The 18,970-nt window shown below is 42.4% G+C and overlaps 1 protein-coding gene across 4 annotated transcripts in view; it reads left to right on the top strand.

Annotated features, from left to right (window-relative positions):
- Window positions 1-1,008: 1,008 nt before the first annotated feature.
- The window catches only part of LOC308135242 (rho GTPase-activating protein 12-like), a 45,163-nt gene continuing 27,201 nt past the window's right edge, over window positions 1,009-18,970 (top strand). For 3 of the 4 annotated variants that reach the window (XM_080503134.1, XM_080503133.1, XM_080503131.1), the window contains exons 1-2: window positions 1,009-1,147; window positions 7,200-7,993. In XM_080503134.1, the coding sequence (XP_080359260.1) occupies window positions 7,274-7,993 (720 nt within the window). In that variant the 5' untranslated portion in view covers window positions 1,009-1,147; window positions 7,200-7,273. The remainder of the gene's footprint in view (window positions 1,148-7,199; window positions 7,994-18,970) is intronic. The other variant, XM_080503132.1, reaches the window with a different exon arrangement.

Below are 18,970 nucleotides of genomic sequence, written 5' to 3'. Positions count from 1 at the left end.
ACTGAAGATATGAAAATATCTGCTTTATAATTACATTTGTTCACCTCTTTCAAATAGATCACTGCTGTCTGAAAAATGTGTATTTGACATATTGCACAAAATGCATAAATGCAGTGAGAATAGTTTTTTTCAGAAAGATACAATCACACAAATGAAAGATAGGTAGTTTTTAGCCAAGATGATTAAAACAATGAACAGCATGAGCGACAAATTGCCCAATAACAAGAAGTCCTCAGCTTGAAAGTGAAATAAAACAAAATAGAATAAAAGACAATATTAATGATAATGAAGAGAATGTTGTAAAGAAAGCCTCATAGTGAATTAAAACCAATTTAAATCCCATTTTAATGGAAGTTATCTTTTCTTATCAAAACATTTAAGCTGGTCTCAACAAAAGCAAAGTTTCTTTGGGAAGTATCTTGAACGTAAATTTGATTGGCATGACCTTTCAGTTTGTGCCGAGCGTCAGTTCCTGTTTTAGTATTTTTTTCATTAATACATTTTGCTAAATTGTTACGATGTAATTGTAGTTCCCGGTCGCTGCCGCCAGGGGGAGCGCAGTCAGTGTTTGCGGTCCGCAGCACCTGCGGGCTCGAACCACAGAGGGCGAATAAGACACGAGTTCTCACTCTGTATAATTTTCAGCTTTTGAGAAACTTACAAAAAAATCTAAATGGAATTTTAATAAAATCATCAATTTACACAAACAAATAAGTGCACTCTTTCTCGAACCGAAATTTATCAATTTGTTGTAAAAAAAAATAAATAAATCGACTTTAAAAGTTGACAAACTGGTTGCTGTGGTCACCGAAACACTTTTTTTTTTTTTTTTTTTAAACGCACGCACTCATGGGACCGGAAACGACTTTATGTCATTTTTTTCCAGCAGAGTGACACCTCTTCGCGGTGGAAGAGCTTTGTTCGGTGGTAGTTGGGTGAAGTTGTTGAGGGCAGGCGGGCGGGGAGAAGAGCACCGCGGCGGGCTGTGCACACCGGCCGGGAGAGGACGGGAAGGAGACACGGGAGCAAGACACGGAGCGACGCTGGAGTAACTCACCTGACAAGTCCGCTGCCAGCTCCACATCGGCCGGGGAAAGTTACTGCCGGTCGGGGCCGCCGGGGGTGCGTTCGTTTTCCTGAGGTGAAGGTAGGCGGAGGTGCGGAGCTTCTTTGGGACACGGAGGAATGTTGTAGCCAGGAAGCTAATTAGCGAGCTAACGTTAGCCACAGATTAAAACCAACACTTTAACCACACAAAACATGGAAATGTGACAAAACATCAGGATCAAAACTATTCTTAAAGCTGCTAAAGTTAAGAAACACTTATCAGGAGGTGTGATCTATAAACAGATCAGGTGTTTTACTCCTGTTAAGTTTTCATGTACTCTTTAATTTGTACCTTATTGCGTTTATACAAAATATGTCATATAATCTGAAACCTGCTGCTTTGCTTCACTATTATTGACTTTAAATATTTAATAATAATTGATGAAACTCTTGATGTTGTCTTCCAAGCTCACGTTGGAAAACTGACTATAATTTCGTCTATACAGTATATCCTATAGTAGTCTATATATAATATAATGTAAAAACAACATTAATAAATCATTAGCATATTATTACAATTCTGTGTGGCGGATTGATCACATTTACAGGAAACTACAGAGACTATTTTAATACACTGAATAAGTTTAGTAAGTCATATTACGTAAGTACATTTTCTTGTGGGACACGAGCACCCAATGCTGTAGAGATAATTATGAAACATTGCTAAAGTCTTTTTACATAATCGTTCAAGTAGATATGCTGAAGTATTTGTGATTGTAGTCATTTTTACACAGCCTTGCAACAGATTTGACAGTGTTATTGGCATGTAATTGTTTATCTTTGGCACAGAAATGTATAGAAAATATCCATTTGTGTTCTACTAAGAGTTAAAGATGAACTGACTAAGCTGACTAATTTAAAGTCTTTTTCATCTGTGGATTAGATTGTATCATAAATGGACAGAGTATTCATGTATATCATGTGATAACATGTATTTCCAGTGATTTCATGTTAAGCATGTCTATGTTCTGGGAGAGCAGAGCTGCAGCTTTTCAGGATGGACATCACTTTTCCTCTTTGCTGTGTGTGTCCTCTCATCCCGTCGTCTTGTTTCAAGCCAGCACAAGCTGCCTGCGGCGAGTTTGAAGTGTGACACACTGTGGTTATAACGGTCGAGGAGGACCGTGGGGAGTTGAGCATCGAGGAAAATCGGGTTGAGACTCATCTTAACTGGGACAGCCTGTGATGAATCCGGCCTGTTTTTTGGGGGCAGCGTGGGCCTATCTTTGGTGTATCCGCTTGTGAAGGTCACAGTGTGCTACTTGTGTGGCTCTGCTTGATCCTGATGTTGGAAACTGCTTTAAAGCATCGTTGGATTACAATTCAACTCGGTATCTGGTGGTGGATTTGAGTTTTGAACTGTTGTTGCCTGAGTGAGTTCACTCTGTTTTTTTCTTTGTTTTTTTCCGATTGTGTTCCTCCTCAGAGGTTCATTATTAGTAAATACTCGGACACTAAGCATACAGCAAGTTTATTGAAGTCATTCATTTAGCTATGGAGCACTTATTTATAGAGTCCTCAATTAACTTCAGTCACGTTTCTGGATTATTGGAGGAATAATACTGATGCAAGGAGAGCAAACTTTAATACAGTTAGGTTCCAACACCTGGAATCAAATTGGAGATTCTCTTGCAGTCAACTGGGAGTGCGAAACACTACTGCCATTAAAGCAGTAGTGATTAAGTCGGTTATCTGTGGAACTATGAACAGCTAAATATTTAAAGTAAAGCTGATGGCCATCTCTCCCCACCCTCTTTAAATACCTCTCAAATGAGGGAACATTTGCTTTCTGATGAAAATAACTCACTTAATGTAATCGCTTGCAGCTCGAGTCTGAATAGAAACTGCTAACAGGAGTCATGCGAGACTTCCTGCAGAGGAACAACGCGGCCACCTCGAAATATTGGGATTGAAACTTTCCAAGATGCCACTGCTTCCACTTGTGCTGAGAACGGGAGAAAATGCGAGGGTGTGTTTCCTACGTGTGCTGACACTGGCAGATTCTTCACACACGAGTTCCCTCCTCAGTCTCTCGCTCATAACACCCAGGAACCCACTGCGGCGTCTCGCACCTTTTACCCGTCTGTCTTCCAAGCTTCCCCCCCTCTTAAATCTTATTACCATCGCTTTAAATCAAGGTGCCGACTCTGATTGTGCTGATTGGACTCCGAGCAGATTTGTACTGTCTGCTAAGTGGCGATGCTGTGGTGGAGCTTAATCTCGGCAGAGATAAGTAAAAGAGACAACAACCCTCAGGTACTTACTCATGGCGATGCCTCTCAGCTGGAAGAATAAGAGTAATGAGGCTGCCGCGTTCAATTCACAAGGGGAAACTTCAGACGCAGCTTTTCATCATATTATTCTAACTCCTGAAAGTAGAACTTTTAAAGATGAATTGGGAGCGAGGAATGTTTCCAAAAGGTAAAAAGTTCTTCTTCCTCTGTTGTCATCATTTTCCAGAAAGGATGTTCTCAGCTCGTCCAAAGATTTAGTGTTTACACTGCAACCTTTTGAAAATAATTTCTATTTGCATGGAAATGGCAGAAATGCTGAAAATTGTGCAAGGCCACGAGTTGGTTTGTTTTTGTCATGAAACCACACACACACACACACACACACACACACACACACACACACACACACACACACACACACACACGTGTATGGACAACAATATGCCATAAACGTCAACAATTGTGAATACACGGACATTCGTATGGACATACGACCAAGTTGGATTGTTATTGAGTGACTGTCAACAATAAAACTACGAAATCCCACGGGGGATATAGACTGGGAGTCATGACACTCTGGAGGCTGCCATTGTTGTTCTTGTCCACAACAATGGCATGGGTAGAAGAACTATTTACTTATAGCCATGGTGCACATGTACAGTAACAGTAATCAGAAAAGTAGTGTTTCCCCCCCCGATTCCTTGGATTCTGAGCGTTTTCAACTGTTGCATTTTCAGTTTCTCCAAACACTGTTGTCATGTAAGCAGACCCCCCAAAACTACTACTTGAAACAGGACCTTGGAGTCGCCAGTTAACCCTAATGACAAGTTGATAATTCGTGTAGACGTAGAACAATTTTCATGGTTTAATCAACAGATTTCAGACGAACTGCAGACCCCCCCCCAAAAAAAACCCCCAAAAAACCATGGCAGGATGTTAAAGATAAGTAAAAGTCTGAAAACAACCAAAAGGGAAATATTGTGCAAAGAAGACAGGAAATTGAAGCTCATCTCACTGCTGTAGGACTTAACTAACTCATTTCCCATCTACTTTGAGTCGTCTCTCCATCTGAGGAGCGCTTGAAGGACGGAGCCTGTGAACAATGAGCAGGTGCTGTTTGCTCACAGTTATTACTCCCCGAGCTGGAGAGAGAGAGAGAGAGAGAGAGAGAGAGATTGAAGCTCTGCCTGAATCCAACAAAACACAATCTTTCCTGTTTGTTTGTTCTTCCTCGCTTACTTTTTCCTGTCGCCTCGACCCAACCTGCCGAGAACGATGTCCACTCACCCCGACTTGGATTGCCTCATATTGTCATCTGCTCAGACACCGCAGAAAAAGACAAAGAGGCTAGTGCCAAATTACAAGAACATTATGATGCTTTTGCAGCTGGTAAAGAAATCCTGATACCTTTTTAGATCAGAAGGAGATTATATGGCTTTTTGGGGATGGTGGGCCTTAATAAAACAAGCAAGTGTATTTTGATTGATGATAAATTATGATTTTTAATGTTCATAGTCATGAAAAGATACTTTAGTGGCTGTTAAAAATTTAGATTGTTGAAAGAAATGCTCCTCTTCCTGCTTAATATTATTTTTTTTAACTTTTTCATTCAAAACTCTTAAAGATAAGCTCATGAAAGCAAACATAATTTCTTTGGAATGTTCTGTTTCAGGTTTTGGTTGTCAAGTTAGCCTCAGGATATTGAGACTTGTAAGTTTATTTACTTCATCCCAGACCAATAAGACATTGAATTGTAGAGTAGCTGTGGTGGGTAAAAAGCTACACATAGGAAAAGAGGCACTCATCAAGTTTAGATAGTTGTTTTTGTCATGGAACTCCACACACGTGCACAGAGAACAATACGTTATAAACATTAACAATGACGATGGCAGTGGATTGTTGTTATGGCAAATTTGGTAACTAAAAGCCAATAAGTCTTCAACACAAGGATCAGATAGAATAAAAAAGTTCATTTCAGACAGGCCAGAAGCATTAGGAGGTCACAGGTTAACAAGGAAAGCTGCTGCCTTCTGCCATGTTCCACACATCCGCCTGTCTAAAGCCTCACCAGCCTGTTGTTCTCTTGTTCACCGTGCCGCGTTGCACCGGCAGCAGATGCAGCGCTTTGTTTCATTTGGCTAATGGACTTTCTGTTTGGCTGATGGATTCGCTGTTCAGGCTTCCCTCGGTGACAGTTCGCCCGAACCAGCGAGTTAAGCTGTGGAGATATTATCCCGCCGCTCACTGCATCAGGAGTAATCCCGGCACTGCTAGCCTAATCACACCTAATCACAGATCTTTATTAAGCTAATGCACCACTGAAGGGAAAGCAGAGACGCGGCCGCGTTATCAGAGAATTGCAAGCGTGCCCACATTTACTGTTCAAGCCGTAGGTTTTATGGGACCAACGTTGAAAATGAAGCAACGCAATAAATCAATTGCTCAGTAAATGTTGTGTAATGTCTGTGGGATGTTAGAAACTGTGAAATTGCTGGACCCCTGTGAAAACCAAAGAGCCACGATAACTACGTGGTAAATTATAGTGACCATCTATGTGTTGCAGCTGGTACCCTGACACTGATCTGAGGATGTCTTATGACTGAAATTACTCCCCAGCCACGTGGATTTATTTAGATTTTATTACAATCTGAATATTGATTTCAGAAAATGTGCAGGATTCTTTCTTTTGTGGGACTTTTTAAAAGTGCATGTGTGTTGAACACGAGGCCTGTGGGACAAAATCAGTCCCCAATCTGGTTCACAAAGCCAAGCAAATGGAAATTATTTCACATAAAACACATTTCTAGAGGATTGCAGATACAATGCAACAGTGAGTCAAAAGATCCAATTTTTGTCAGTAATTGATTTTGTGAAAATATAGACATGTATTCTCTGCACCACAACAACTAAAAACGTCAAATTTTAAAGTAATTATCGCACTATTTTACTCGATATGAAATTGGTCTATTTGTGGCCCCATGGACTCGAATGTTTATGACACCTCTGCCTTAGAATCATCAATGAAAGATTATTTACATAGTCTATTTGTAAAAAGACAATCCAAAGGGTTGGTCAGGGTTTGGCGCTGCCTCACCTCATGTTGTAAGAGCTGGTGTGTGTACACATGTGACTTCAGCAGGAAACTATGTGTGTGATTGCACTAATCTCCGCTCAACATGGCAACAAGTTGACATGCTTCAGCCACTGCTGGACCCGCTGACTTCAGTGCAGGGAAGACCCAAGAGATGGCAGAGCAAGGGGAAAGAAGACGGCGTGACTCATATTTAGTGTCTCCCCTCTAGCTGTCTTAAGGTGGGGGGATTAAATCTCCTCCGTTTGGATATTCTTTGTCCGTTCTGATTGGGTTAGCAGGGAATTAGGCTTTGAAAGACACAGTTGTCTGCGTCTTTGTTGCATAAGAGATACAAAAAGGAGGCAGAATCTTCTCAGATGTATCTACCCTGAGGGTTTCAAACCGTTATGACTTAAAAAAAAACGGTCATTATTTACCTTGACCACAAATTAAAATATGTCAAAGTATGTCAAAATATGACGTATAATTATGAAAACTTGCTTTTTAGTGAAAATTCTGACTTTTGCTTGGTGGCTTGGCCTGATTGGAGCCTCTTGCGGGCCGGTTTTGGCCAATTTGACAGCCTTGAATTGGGTTGTAATATATGACAAGAGTACTGAATGCTCATCTGTGTGTCTTTGTTTGAGCAGTAAACATTCTGCTCAAAAGGAGTGGGCTGAAGCAAGAATCTTATGAGCGCCTACCCCCAAATTCAGTGCAATAAAAAGTACATTTTACACTGATACACTGAACTTGATGCTAAGCTGTGTTTGTTGTCTCCTCAGTCCTGCTCGTGAAGCCATGGCGATGATCGTCTTCCCGTTGCGGTGAACTTGCCCGGTGGACGGTCAGAGGCGTCATGGCAGACCTGCCTATTGCCCCAGGCGAGGTCTACATCGAAGTGGAGTACGACTACGAGTACACGAACAAGGACAAGCTCATTACCATCCGGCAGGGGGAATGTTACATGCTGGTCAAGAAAACCAACGAGGACTGGTGGCAGGTGAGGAAAGAGGCGGGGACTAAAGCCTTCTACGTGCCCGCCCAGTATGTCCGGGAAGTCCGCAAAGCCCTCATGCCACCTCCGAAACCCATGGGACACGCTTCGGGACACACGGCTGGCAACACGTCGCCGCAGAGTGCAGCCGCGATCTGGATGAAACCGACCAGTCTGGATCTGGGAGCCCACGAGCATCCCGCCGAGAACCACCACAGGCAGGAGTCCACCTACCGGCGTTCTCCGTCAGCAAATACGGCCTCCTCGGGTCACTTCAGCCCCCCGAGTCAGCGCAGGGATTCTAACCACCACCACCACCCCCCCCAGCTTCCCCACGCCCCCGCCAGCCCCACTGACCACGACAGAGCTCTGGCTGAAATCTTGCTTCACGGCGGAGGACCCCCGGCCGCTCCCAAAGGCAGGTCCAGCACCCTGCCCCGTACCCGAGCCCGCTCGCCGGAGAGGGTCCGGGCGCCGCTGGATGTCGACAACACTCACTGTGACTCCGCCGGGGAGGAGAGGCGCACCAACGACTCCGAATCCGGAGACGAACTGAGCAGCTCCTCCACTGAACATCTCCAGGTAACCCATCTTGTTTCAGTACGCGTGTATTCAAAACAAAGCCAACAAATGCAGAAACCTTTGGGGAAAATATGCGCTTCAGCCACTTTTGACCTTCAGTCTCGTTATTGTTGGCGGACTGCTGTCGTTTTCCTGGGCGGATGTTTTGTCTATTGCATACATCAACCTAGATGCTTGTTTTTTTGGGGGATTTTTTTTTTCCGCTTTTCCAGTCATTTTGACCAAATCTGAAGAAAGATGACGCAGTCTGGTCTTCAGGCAGCATCAGTGGTTTGAGCGCAGGGTACTGATTTCTAATAGACTTATCCACTGTCTAGATTATTTGCCATGGAATTATTCACCCAGACTCCTGCGGAACAAGAATGTAGAAATCAATCTGCAACTATGCAGATATATTTCCGATAAAATGCGAAGAACACCATTTAGGTCTTCGGAGGATGGAGTGTACCCCAGCTGACATCGAGATAAACTCGCCGAATGGTTCACCGATAAGCCATACATACCTGTGAGTTTTTTTTTTTACGCGCGCCATATGGCTTTTATCAAACAGGAAGTCCCAACATCGGCTAAAATGAGCTCCTTTTCTGTGAATAATGTGGTCTTGGTGTGATTTTTAGTGCTCGATATGCGAGAGTCTGACTCATACCCAAGTTTATGAGATCCACGTGGAACAGTGCAGCCAGTAATAAGGCTATAAGATTACGCCACTGTTTTTCTTTTTTGACCTTTTACAGCTTAAAACAACTGGCATCTTTGGAAATCAGTTTCCTTCTCCTTCAGACGCGCCGATTTCAGTACGACGCATCACACTCTGACGTAAGACTGTTGTGTGTGTGTGAAAGGTTATCTGGTAGTGAGCACATACAACAAGTTGATGTACTCTCTCAAAGCAGCGCGGTCTACAATGGAGCTCTTTCCTTCCTCATCCAGCCGGATTGCTTCTTAAATGGCAGGACAAAGGTCAAAGTAGTCGAGCTTGTTTTGGTTTTCTATGAAAGAAGCGCTGTGATTTTTCTATTATTGTCAGAGCTGATGGAACCAATAGAACGCCTCTCTAAACTCAGAGTAACACTGGAAACTGTTTTTCAGTTATATCTCCACCATGAAATATTGATTTCATGATATAGTCCTCCTGTTGAACATTTTTTTTCTATCTATGTACTGTAGTTTGTTTTTAATGACTACATTTAATGGCTACATTTAAAAAGAATAATACAAAAAAGGCTTGTAAAATTTCAGTTTGAATTTCCTTATGGGTTTTTTTTGTTTATTTACATAAGAGGTCCAAATGTACACAAACAAAATTCCTCCATTCAATCAAAATATATCATTTGTGAATGTCAACAATCTGAAACGTAATATTTAGGAGCTGTTGACAACATAGACTTTTTGTTCTGCGCTTCAGTCTGATTTCATTCATGTTTCCTGGTGTTTCTTTTGCAGACTCTTGAATTAAAGTAAAGTAAACTAAAACGAATCATCCATTCTACTTCTGGGATGCGGTGGACAGTGACATGGGGGCGCTCCGGGGAGGTGGTAGGGGTCAAGGGTCATGCTCGGGGAGCCACAGCGGTGACGTTTCCACTGTGGGATTTGAATCTTTGCAAACTCCCGATTTCAGGTCTGCTTCTCTAGACTCTCGGGCCAACGTTGCTCCTCGTGGACTCTCATGTCCAAGCACTCTGCCATGATGGGGTTTGTTTTCCCTCCGTCGCCGCACGATGTTGCCGCTGACAACAGCTCAGGTGTGAGTCAAAGGCTCCTAAAATACACACAACATGCTCCTCCTAATCTCTGTTTTTCCAGTTTTTTTTTCCCCCTCTCTGCTTCCTCTGCACTGCATTTTGTTAAAGGGAAAAGGGCAGAAATGGTGACTGTTGAAGCAGGAGGAGCATGAATGAATGCCAAATCAAAGGAGTGATGCAGTTCTGTTTTTGTGTCCAGCTGCCATGTTTTTGTTTTTTTCACCCAGTTTTTGTTTTCCCGCACCCCTCGAGCAGGCTGTAATAAGCCGACTTCCTGTCTTCCGCTCTGTCCCTGCTTGAGTTCCTTGTTCTCTTTTCAACAATTTCATTCATTTTTCATCCATTTATTAATATCTCTCAATGGATGGTTTACACTTCGTGATCTTAATCTATAACTGCTGACAATTTCATTGAAGTTCGAAGGACCTATTCGTATTGTTAGATGAGTTTCACATCAGGTCTGACATTATTTGTTTGCCCTACTCTGGAGATTAAGTGAGGATTTGAATAGAAAAGGGGGTTAAAAAACAAATTTCAGCTCTAATCAGAAACAAAATTTAAAGGCAGCACAGACCTGTGTTTGCATTCCTATCAAATGTCTTGTGAACGCATCATCCCCTGAGTCTTAGTTGGAAAACGGTTATCAAATGTGGTATCACTTGGCACGTCCGTGCATTCGGCCCATCGCGAAGCCCGCGGCCACATCGGACGTCACATTCACTGCAGCAGATGTTTCCCTCAAGCCACCGAATATAAACACTGTCAAGATCTGGGTGTATTTTAATTTGCTGCTTCGCTGCACCGTCTCATCTGCTGCGTTTTAACGTCCCTCCTCCTTTAGGGTCGTAATGATCCGCCAGGACTCGCGAGAAACACTGAATATGTTAAATACTGTATGTAATAACCTCGCATAATGAGTTTCAAAAGGTGTCACTCTGTGTTTGCTTCAGGGAAACTTTCTCTACACGCACTCTTGGATGTCCTGTGTTGTTACACTGACCTGGCAACCCACTAATGTAATCCACCAAACTGAGCATCACAAGTCTTAATCTGTTTTTTTTTTGTTTGTTTTTTTGCTTGGTGCGTTATGTTGAAAAGTCACAGTACGCCCTGCAGACTACATCACTCTATGACAGCTGCAATCAACTAAAAGGCTCCAATGTCTGTCAGTGTCTGGATGATTGATTGAAGGGAAGCGCTTCCTCCTTTATTTGATTACTTAAGGTTGTAGGAAGTGTGTGGGTGTGTGTGTCCCCTTAAACACACTTGTGCATATCAATGGAATCTGATGCAATTTGCTCACATCAGAAATGCATCGACGTGCATTTCTGTGATACTCTTGTCTGAAGGATCTGTTACTGGCAGCCAGGCCATCTGCTCTGCTGTTAATTCCTGTTAAAAACGGTTATTATATGACATGATTGTGGGAGGATATGAACTCTTTAAGCACCTCCGAAAACCTTTCAAGCTCACGACTGCCAGATGGAAGTGTAATAAAAACTGAAATGAATAATGCATCAATCTGTTGCTGTGAAGATACTTTTCCTTAACTGTCTATTTTATTTTCCCTCCTCTCTTTTTATACCAACGGTGAATACGCGCCTTGCTCAAGGGCAGTGTAACGCTGGATGTTGACTGAAAGAGCGTGTGAACTCAATTAAGCAAGCAAGCCGTTTTTGTTCCCTTCGTCTCAACAACATTTTGATTCGCTGGGTTGTGCTTTGCCATTTCTAGCTCCAGTGGCATGTTTCTTTTGAACCTTATCTTGCTCTGCCACGCTTCCTGCCAGATTGTTTGTGGATTAAAGCTGACCTTCTGCCACAAAACCCACTCCTCTTAGATCTGGGTCAGCATTCCGCCAGCCAGATGACCGTCAACACAATGACACATTGTGGTTATTAGTTACCATTAGTTATTATTTTACTGATTTTGTACTACTTTTCAAGTACACTGTCCGATTTTTTTCTCTAGTTTCTTCATATTAAACAACTCGGCATACAGCTGCTTGTTAGCCAGGTATGCTAATGCTATGAGCTTGAACATGAGAACGGATAAAAAAAAAACCCAAACAGTTTTATTAGCTTACAGTGTCACATGAAAGAAGTACGAGAAGTGGAGTGGAATGCATATTTATTGATCTGTGGTGAATCTGTGTCACAAAGTAATCGGCAGGTCAACTATATTGGGGGAACTTTGCTTTGTTGGGCAGTTGAGAGAAGGAAAAACAATGTTTTTGTCCGGTGAAACAAGACACACGTACGGATGTGCGTGAGTTTAATGGAAACCACAAGTTTGGACGTAAATAAAAGAAGGTGCTTATTCTGAAATTAGGACTCAGACTTTCATTTATCTGACACACTGGCAGGCAGCGCATTTGGCTTCTACCACTTAAAGAGGTGTCCGCATTGCAGCATGCACCGTCGTCTCGGCTAGTGTTCACAAAGTATACCCTTCGTGTTGAATCCAAACCAGTCAAGGCAAAACCCCAGGAGTCACCAGAGAGCAGCTCTGAAATACACAAACAATATCTTCAATTCTTAAGGCACAATCACCTGTGATGGCACACAGTGCATTTGATACAGTTATTGCACTTTCTCTGTTGTGGATAATGATGCATTTTGGGAACGGCGCTTCAGGATTACTCCACAGACGTCTCCTTTCAGGGAAATCACTGTCTGCAAACAGCAGTTCATTGGGGAGAAAAACGAGGACGTCTCAGTGGAGTCCGACAGACAGTGGCGGTGTCTGTTTGTGTGCTCATCACCGGCGCTGCGAAGCAGCCCTGAGGGGCCTGGAGCACCGTTCTGTGTCGTTCTTGACCGGGAACAACACAAACACAACCTCGGAGAGCCCCGGGCGGTCTGACGGCTGACCTGCTCCTCTGCTTGTTTAGCTCTTGTGTAACAGCGCAGCAGTAAATGCAGGGTCGACACCCTCGCTTTGTGTTTTTCTGTTTTCCACTTCTTCATGTTTTCTTATAAAACTTCACCTCCTCCTCTTGATTCGCTGATTTTTGAAAGTCAGTTTTATTTTTTTTAAACAAAGGATGCTTCTTTTTACGTTAGATGGATGAAGTTGCGTTCAGTTGAAAATAAGGATGTTGATTTTTGTATAATCTAGTAAAAAAAGAGCCGTACCTACAAAATGAGTGACATAAATCCCACACTGCGATAAAGCTGTCCTTCCCATTGATTTAAAGCTACACTTGCAGTGACCTAACACAACCAGCAATTTAAAAGGTAGAGAGACGTCGTCAAAAATAGCAGTGTGCGCAATGAACACAGAGAGGTCTATTGTCTGTAAAGGATGTGTCGCACCGTGGAGTCTGGTTTTAAATTTGTTTCGTTTCTATCTTTATAGCTGTTGTATCCTGTTCTCATTGAAAGTTTAATCTGCATTTGTTCTGGTCCTTGTTTGGTCCCAAGTTGCCCTTTTATGCAGTGTAGGTAGTCATGTGTTTCAAGGTTAAGTCTACAGATGACGTGAAATTGTATCATTGAAAATAATTATTCTCAATCTTTTAAAGTGATTAATATTACCTTGATCTAAAGTTTGACCGTATCTGATTTGTAAAGCAAATTAGGTAAAGATTTATAATTTTAGTTTACCTTAATTCTGATCATGGATGTGCCATCACAACCTATTTCCTGACCAAGTATGTACATTTGGGTACTTAATAATGCAATTGCAGTTCTTAAAATGACTTTGTAAATGTCCTATTTACATAAGACGCTATTTGTTTGCCGACTCCTTGCCTGCTACCTTCAGGTAATTTTTAATGAAAGCTAAAAACCATCTGTCATCATATTGTTGTCCTATTTGCTGTGGTGCTGTTGGAGCACTTCCATATGCATGAGCACCTACCCACAGTTTTAGGCCCCGTTTACACAGTATTCAAATGAAAACATATCATTTTTGAGTTTTTGTTTCAGAAATGTGTCCTGTTCCAATGTTTTGAAAACGATATCCATTTCCATGGAAACAGCCGAAATGCATAAAATGATATATAGGAGTTGGCGTCCCAGGCCACGAGTTGGTGGTGTTGGTTGTTTTTGTAATGAAACCACACATGCATGCGTTTAGAGAACAATACACTATAAACATTAACAATAGGAGCACACGAGCATTAGTATTGAAAGACGTTGAAGTTGGATTGTTATTATAATGACTGTATAAAACTACCAAGTCCCGGGAGAATATGGACTGCTAGTCATGTCACTCTGGAGGGAAACATTATTGTCCATATACTCATATGTTTGCAGAAGCACTATTTCCTCTGTGCATAGGCACAGTATTTCAGAAAAGTTGCATTTCTTCACTAAAATTCTGTGCAGAGCCCAAGAGTGTCTTTACATGAATCTTCACTGTCGTTTTGGCTTATTTTTGCAGTCCGTATCTCTTTAGAAGGCTCACGGCTGGTCCCATAGATCATCTAAAATCTGAGTCAGTACCTTGTTGTGACTTTCTGAACGTAACTGATAACAGCTTGGCTGATTTTATAGCAACAAAGATACCAGATTTCATGTGTCTCAATCAAGCCAAGGTCAGAATTAAAAAGATATCAGCTCAACACTTCCACGAGTGATAAATGTCTGGTTTAGTCATGGAACACCATCTAAATTTGAACAAAACTGTAGCAGTTGTGTCAGAAAATGTTCATAACATAACTTTTATTTTCTCTCCTTGTGTTAAAAAAAACTGTTGTTTTTTTTTTTTTATCAGAAAAGGAGCTTGACGCGTGTCAAGTCATCAACTGCTCATAACCTACTGTCTCCACTCATTTTCAAAAACTCTCAGATGTATAACGGCTATTCTTAAATGCCGATTATAAGGGATAATCCAGTGTGTAAACCGTCACTATGTTCTGTATGAGTTCTTTGATTAAGAGACACAGAAGATGCACGAGCGTGTGCAGGCACACTGTTCCTCACTTTGCAGGGCTTTTCTTAATCCCTCAGGGAGCTTCAATTGGATATCTGTGTGTGCTGGTATTTGTGTGCTGGTGTGTGTGTGTGTGTGTGTGTGTGTGTGCGCGCACGGACACGGACACGCGGATGTTGCTTATTATGTCAGCCGCAGCGTCCTGTGTTGTGCAGAGCAGCATTATGGCATTATAGGAGGGCAGGTCAAACAGTGGGAGCTCAGGGGGGAGCGAGCATCACCGAGCAGTTCTCGCTCTCTCTCTCTCTCTCTCTCTCTCTCTCTCTCTCTCTGTCTGTTTATGTAAGGATGTGTGAGTGAATTAGAGTCGGTGCGTAGGGGGGGCCTCAGAGTGACACTATGTGGTTTGCCATGATGACATGTCATTCAGAGAGCCGGTGACTCGGCAGGGGCTGCCGTGTTTCTCTGCATCATCACTGTCCTCGTCAGCGCCACCAGCCGCCTGTACAAGAGTTATTCCTCTGCAGCGGTAACTCAGCCACAGGACAGCATGTACCCAGATGAGAATGAGACGGTAAGACAGCTTTTTTTTTTTTTTTGTCATCTTTGCACGCTCAGGTACTCACTCTATAGTCGGTACAAGATGCAGGGTTTTGTTTTGATTTGTTTTGCCAAGTCAGCACAGTCTTGGATGTATTGTCTCGTGATATATCAAAGTAATTTGCTGCAAAGTGACTAATGGCACACAGGTGCACACATGCATGCCACCACTGTTTCATTCAGATTTATGCCTGTTGTGAATTTCACTAATCATCCTGCCGTGTATTGGAGTGTTTTATTTTATCCTCGTCATGCAAGCAGAGACTAAAGTTATCTCCTAAAGCTTTCAAGCATGCACGCACCCGGAGCTTATGGGACTGTCCTATCGCTACTTTCTCTGCATTCTTTGTCTTTGTCTCCCTCTCTCACCACTTCTCTCTCTCGCTCTCTCACACACAGGACAGTCGATCTTGCAGCTTTCATTCGCAAGCTGGAGGCAGACTTGTATTTATTTTCCATTTATTCAGGGCGAGCATACCCAGCGATCCATAAGATCGATTACTGGGCATTCAGCTACTTTTTCCCCCCCTGCTGAATCCATAGATTCACTGGCCAGAGGGCACAGACGGGAGCTTCGGTTGCAACCCCGAGACGCGTGGAACTGATGATGGCATGCGACAGGACAGCTAAGAGGATGCGCTAAGCACTTACTCCGCTTCATTACATAAGCGCAGGCTATGTAACGTTTGTTTGGACAGCTGGCTGGTGAGACGAGCTCCCGGCAGCAGGGACGGTGGTGGAGAGGGTGAAGAGGAGGCAAAGTGGCAGACAGAAGTCAGTGGAGTTTGTTTGGAGTTTAGATAGACTGTACGGTGATTTACACAACCAGAATGAGAACAATCTAACATACGAAGTGTACCCGGCTATATTCAGACATGTGTCAAAGTAGTTTTCTTATCTTTCCTATCTCCCTTTAATCTCTTGCTACCTGCAATAAGAGAGCCTGTTCTGTTTTGTTTTTTTTACAATTTGATGATATATGTTGGCAGCATGAGAAGGAAAAGTGGCTGTTTGAATACTGGTGTTCTTCGCCTCCTTTCAAACCATGTGTATGCGATGAGCCGCCAAATGACAGTGAGCAGTGTTGTTGTACAATCTTCAGGACCAGTATAAATAAAGGCTCACTTTGGGCCGGGCCCATGTGTACTCATGCTTACCTGGGCGACAGCATGCACTATAATTTCTCACTTTTCAGCAGGAAGGCCCATCTTCCTATGTACTTTGCCCTCTGGTGAAGTTCATTGTCACAGATGATTAACTTTGCTTCAAATAGGTTTCTCGATTCAACAGAGGAAACGCTTGTGTCTACTCCCAGACTGTTAGCGATCTGAATACACGATGATGTTAGCTGGAATGATTTGACTAATGTGCCAATTTCGAAATCAGTTGGAATCTGTGACACATCTATATTGAGGATTCCTTACAGTCTCTGCAATTATTCACTGTTGTTGTGCACAAATCACAGTGATGTGTGTTGAGTCAGGTTGACTTTCACCGTGTCCGCCCGTTCACCCTCTAAATCGGGGTTGAGATTGTAGTTAAGATTGAAGTGGGTTGTCAGGTCAGTGTGAAAACATGTTATAGGCACATAAAAGTGCTTGTTTTCATTATTTCCGTTTGGCCATTGATAGGGCGAGGTCTCCCAGTCTCTAAATGTCGGAATGTCCTTTAGCAAGACTAATTGATCTCAACAGTGGGCTGATCACCGGGCGTTGCAGCCATCACTATTGATGTGTTGGTATGTGGTACCAACTCAAGTTTGACTAACCTTCCTCAGTTTTGGGTGAGGTTGCCTCAATGTAAATCTCGGTAAACTGAGTTGTAAGCTTCCAGAACGAGTAAGACCTGGATTTGTAAAGCGGCATATATGGATTGTGTATGTTGTGTGAATCTCAGCAGCTCAAATTCCAATGTGCTCAATGCTGTTTGGTCTTGAATTACCAAAACCTTCTTTCTCCTCGGAGATCTTCTGTGTCAGTGGGTCACAGCAGTTTCAGTAAATGAGTTTTTCATTTAATAATCCTTTATACAAAGCTCGGGCTGGTCGTGTCCGTGTGGTTGGGGTCACTGAGGGAAGAGGTCACAGGATAAAGAAACCAGTTCAGAAATGGTTATAAGACCTGGTTGTGGATCAATGTTGGGATGATCCCAGCTTAAGACTTGTTTCCCGTGTCGGTCATGGCATATGGCTAATGTAAACTTATATATTTATGTTTCTGCTCTGTCCAAATACTAAATAAATCTCTAGTTACACATGAACGTGTGATTGTGTGTAAACCATGACACAAGGGCTCATCACACAGCAATGGGCTTGGCTAGAAAGGATTACGCAACTCGAATATGGACACACCCAGTCCTTGCTACTGAGTGTTGGTTAAGTAATTTGACACTTTATGTTTGAGGCACTTTTTGTACCTTAAATTAAATTAAAATGATTGCAGTTCTTTTTTATTTTATTTTTTTTATTAAGACTACCAGAAAAATGTTTCACCATGCCCAATAATAATTCAGATTTGATTGAGTCAGCAATGTCAGATTGAGGATGTAAGTTCATGCTGACTTAAATCTGGCCGCCTCTTCATTCAAAGCCATTATGCAGATGAAAGAATGGAGCGTTTTGTTTTGGGTTTTTTTCACCACAGGAACAACGACGTCTGAACAGATTTGGCTCTTTGTAGTGAAAAGAATCAGGTTGTCAAGGCAGTCAGACTACAATTGAATAGAAAAGTCATGTATCCTGTCAAACCTTCCCTGTGTGTGTTTAGGAGATGAAAGAGACTCGCATGAGTTCACAGCCCAAGGCTTTCTTATCAGAAGCTTAATTTTGAATTACCCAGAACATGCTTTGGCAAGTATTTGCTCAATATTTGGGGGATAACAATGGTTTATTACAGTGTTGTTTTTAAAATGCTCTTGAGCAAAACCAAACCTCTTATGAGGCTCAAATGATGGGAGTAATCATCACCCTGCTATTTGTTTGTCTTATGTTGTAAATATAGGCACCAACTGAGCACTGCAGCAGAGCTCTCGTGCTCACTGTTGCTGATAATCAATTGCAATCAGTTACCAGAAGCTCAACACAAGAGCATGTTTGGCATTTTCTAACAATGTTTTACAATTTCCTTTCAGGAGTGTGATCCATTTACTCAGCTCCTCATCCCACAAATGACAGTTTCTGATTGCTTGAGTTGAGCTTCTATCATGGTTATTGATAATTCCACCTGACTGTAAGCTCTCGGCGTGACTCATTGCACTTGGTTACTCATTCCTACGGCCAAAGTAGAGTGGTCATAAAACATACAGATAATAATTGTCTGGAATAAATCTCATTAGTATCGGGCAGTACAGATTCATGTCAAAAGCCGAACCACGTGTGACATGTACGCTTCTGAAGCTACTCTGAATATTTGCCAACCAGCCATGAATGCGTGGCTCGCTCTTCATGTGTTATCAGTCACTCAACAGTTGCCTGCTTGCAGTAACTTGGAAACTCTGAGATGAAGCATGAAAGAACCTCCACAGTGGTTTTCAGACGATCGTACGCTCTCTAAAGTTTATTGTCAGCTCCACTCCTGCAGGATTAAAGCTGCTTAACTCCCTGTTTAGACAGGGCCCCTGTGATAATTCCAATTCAGATTGGATTAGTAGATTATTTTTGGACAGTTGCTTGCTTTCCCTCCCCCCCACCTTCTTTTCCTCTTTCTTTCATGCACTTCATTATTTTTCATAGATATTAGTGTTGTTATTGTAT

The sequence above is a fragment of the Blennius ocellaris genome (genome assembly GCF_963422515.1).
Source record: "Blennius ocellaris genome assembly, chromosome: 10".
NCBI lineage: Eukaryota > Metazoa > Chordata > Actinopteri > Blenniiformes > Blenniidae > Blennius > Blennius ocellaris.
This window is presented reverse-complemented; position numbering and strand designations above follow the sequence as displayed.